At 71.8% G+C, this 836-nt stretch overlaps 1 protein-coding gene across 1 annotated transcript in view; it reads right to left on the bottom strand.

The window, feature by feature from the left end:
• Nucleotides 1-442: 442 nt before the first annotated feature.
• The window catches only part of NEUROG1 (neurogenin 1), a 9,320-nt gene continuing 8,926 nt past the window's right edge, over nucleotides 443-836 (bottom strand). The window contains exon 3 of the mRNA XM_027896975.1: nucleotides 443-836. Within this exon, the coding sequence (XP_027752776.1) occupies nucleotides 443-836 (394 nt within the window).

Raw genomic sequence — 836 nt, 5'->3', positions numbered from 1 at the left:
GAGCCCCTCCGCTGTCCGCCGGGTGCGGGGTCCCATCGGGGCCGGTGCTGGGACCCCCGGGAGGGGCTGAGCCGCCCCGGGGCAGGGCCGGGGGGACGCGCTGAGCCCCGCGCTGCGCCCCGGGCCGCATCGGCCCCTTAAGCCTTTTCATGGCATTGTCAGGGCGTTCAAACCAAATTTTCATGCTCGTTTTTCTTCGCTGGAGAGCTACAAATTGTAAAATTGACTTTTCACCTCGTCTGCGGCAGCAAATCTGTCGCTTTTCTTCTCTGCCCGTTTTTTCGGAGCGGCGCGGGAGGCGAGGCGGGGGTCGGGGGGAAGGGGCTGGGGCTGGGGCGGGGGGATGGAGTGATGAAAAGTGCAACGGGACGAGGCCCCCCTCTCCCCCCCCGGTCCCTCCTCCTCGGCCGGGGGCGCGGGCGGGGGGCGCGGGAGATGCGCGCTAGCGGAGGGGCGCGCCCGGGGCTGCGGGCAGCCCGCGGAACCCCCGCAGGCTGTCGGCTGGGGGGTAAGCGCAGTCCTCGGAGGTGGCCGGGCTGCTGGGGCCCGAGTTGGAGGCGCAGAGCGAGGGGGCGGACGGCGAGGCGCTGGACAGCCACGACCCCGCGTCGCTGCCGGGGCTGGGGGGGGGCGCGGCGGCCCCGCGGAACGGGCCGGGAGTGGGGAGGCACTGCTCGGCCAGGCGGAGGGTCTCGGACAGCGCCCAGATGTAGTTGTAGGCGAAGCGCAGGGTCTCGATCTTGGTGAGCTTGGTGTCGTCGGGGAAGGTAGGCAGGACGCTGCGGAGCTCGTCCAGCGCGGCGTTGAGGTGGTGCATGCGGTTCCGCTCGCGGTCG

The sequence above is a fragment of the Empidonax traillii genome, unplaced genomic scaffold (assembly GCF_003031625.1).
Source record: "Empidonax traillii isolate 1590-97213 ecotype Southwest subspecies unplaced genomic scaffold, ASM303162v1 scaffold523:size469459, whole genome shotgun sequence".
Lineage (NCBI taxonomy): Eukaryota > Metazoa > Chordata > Aves > Passeriformes > Tyrannidae > Empidonax > Empidonax traillii.
Note: the sequence above shows the minus strand (reverse complement) of the source record. Positions and strands in the feature narration are given on the sequence as shown.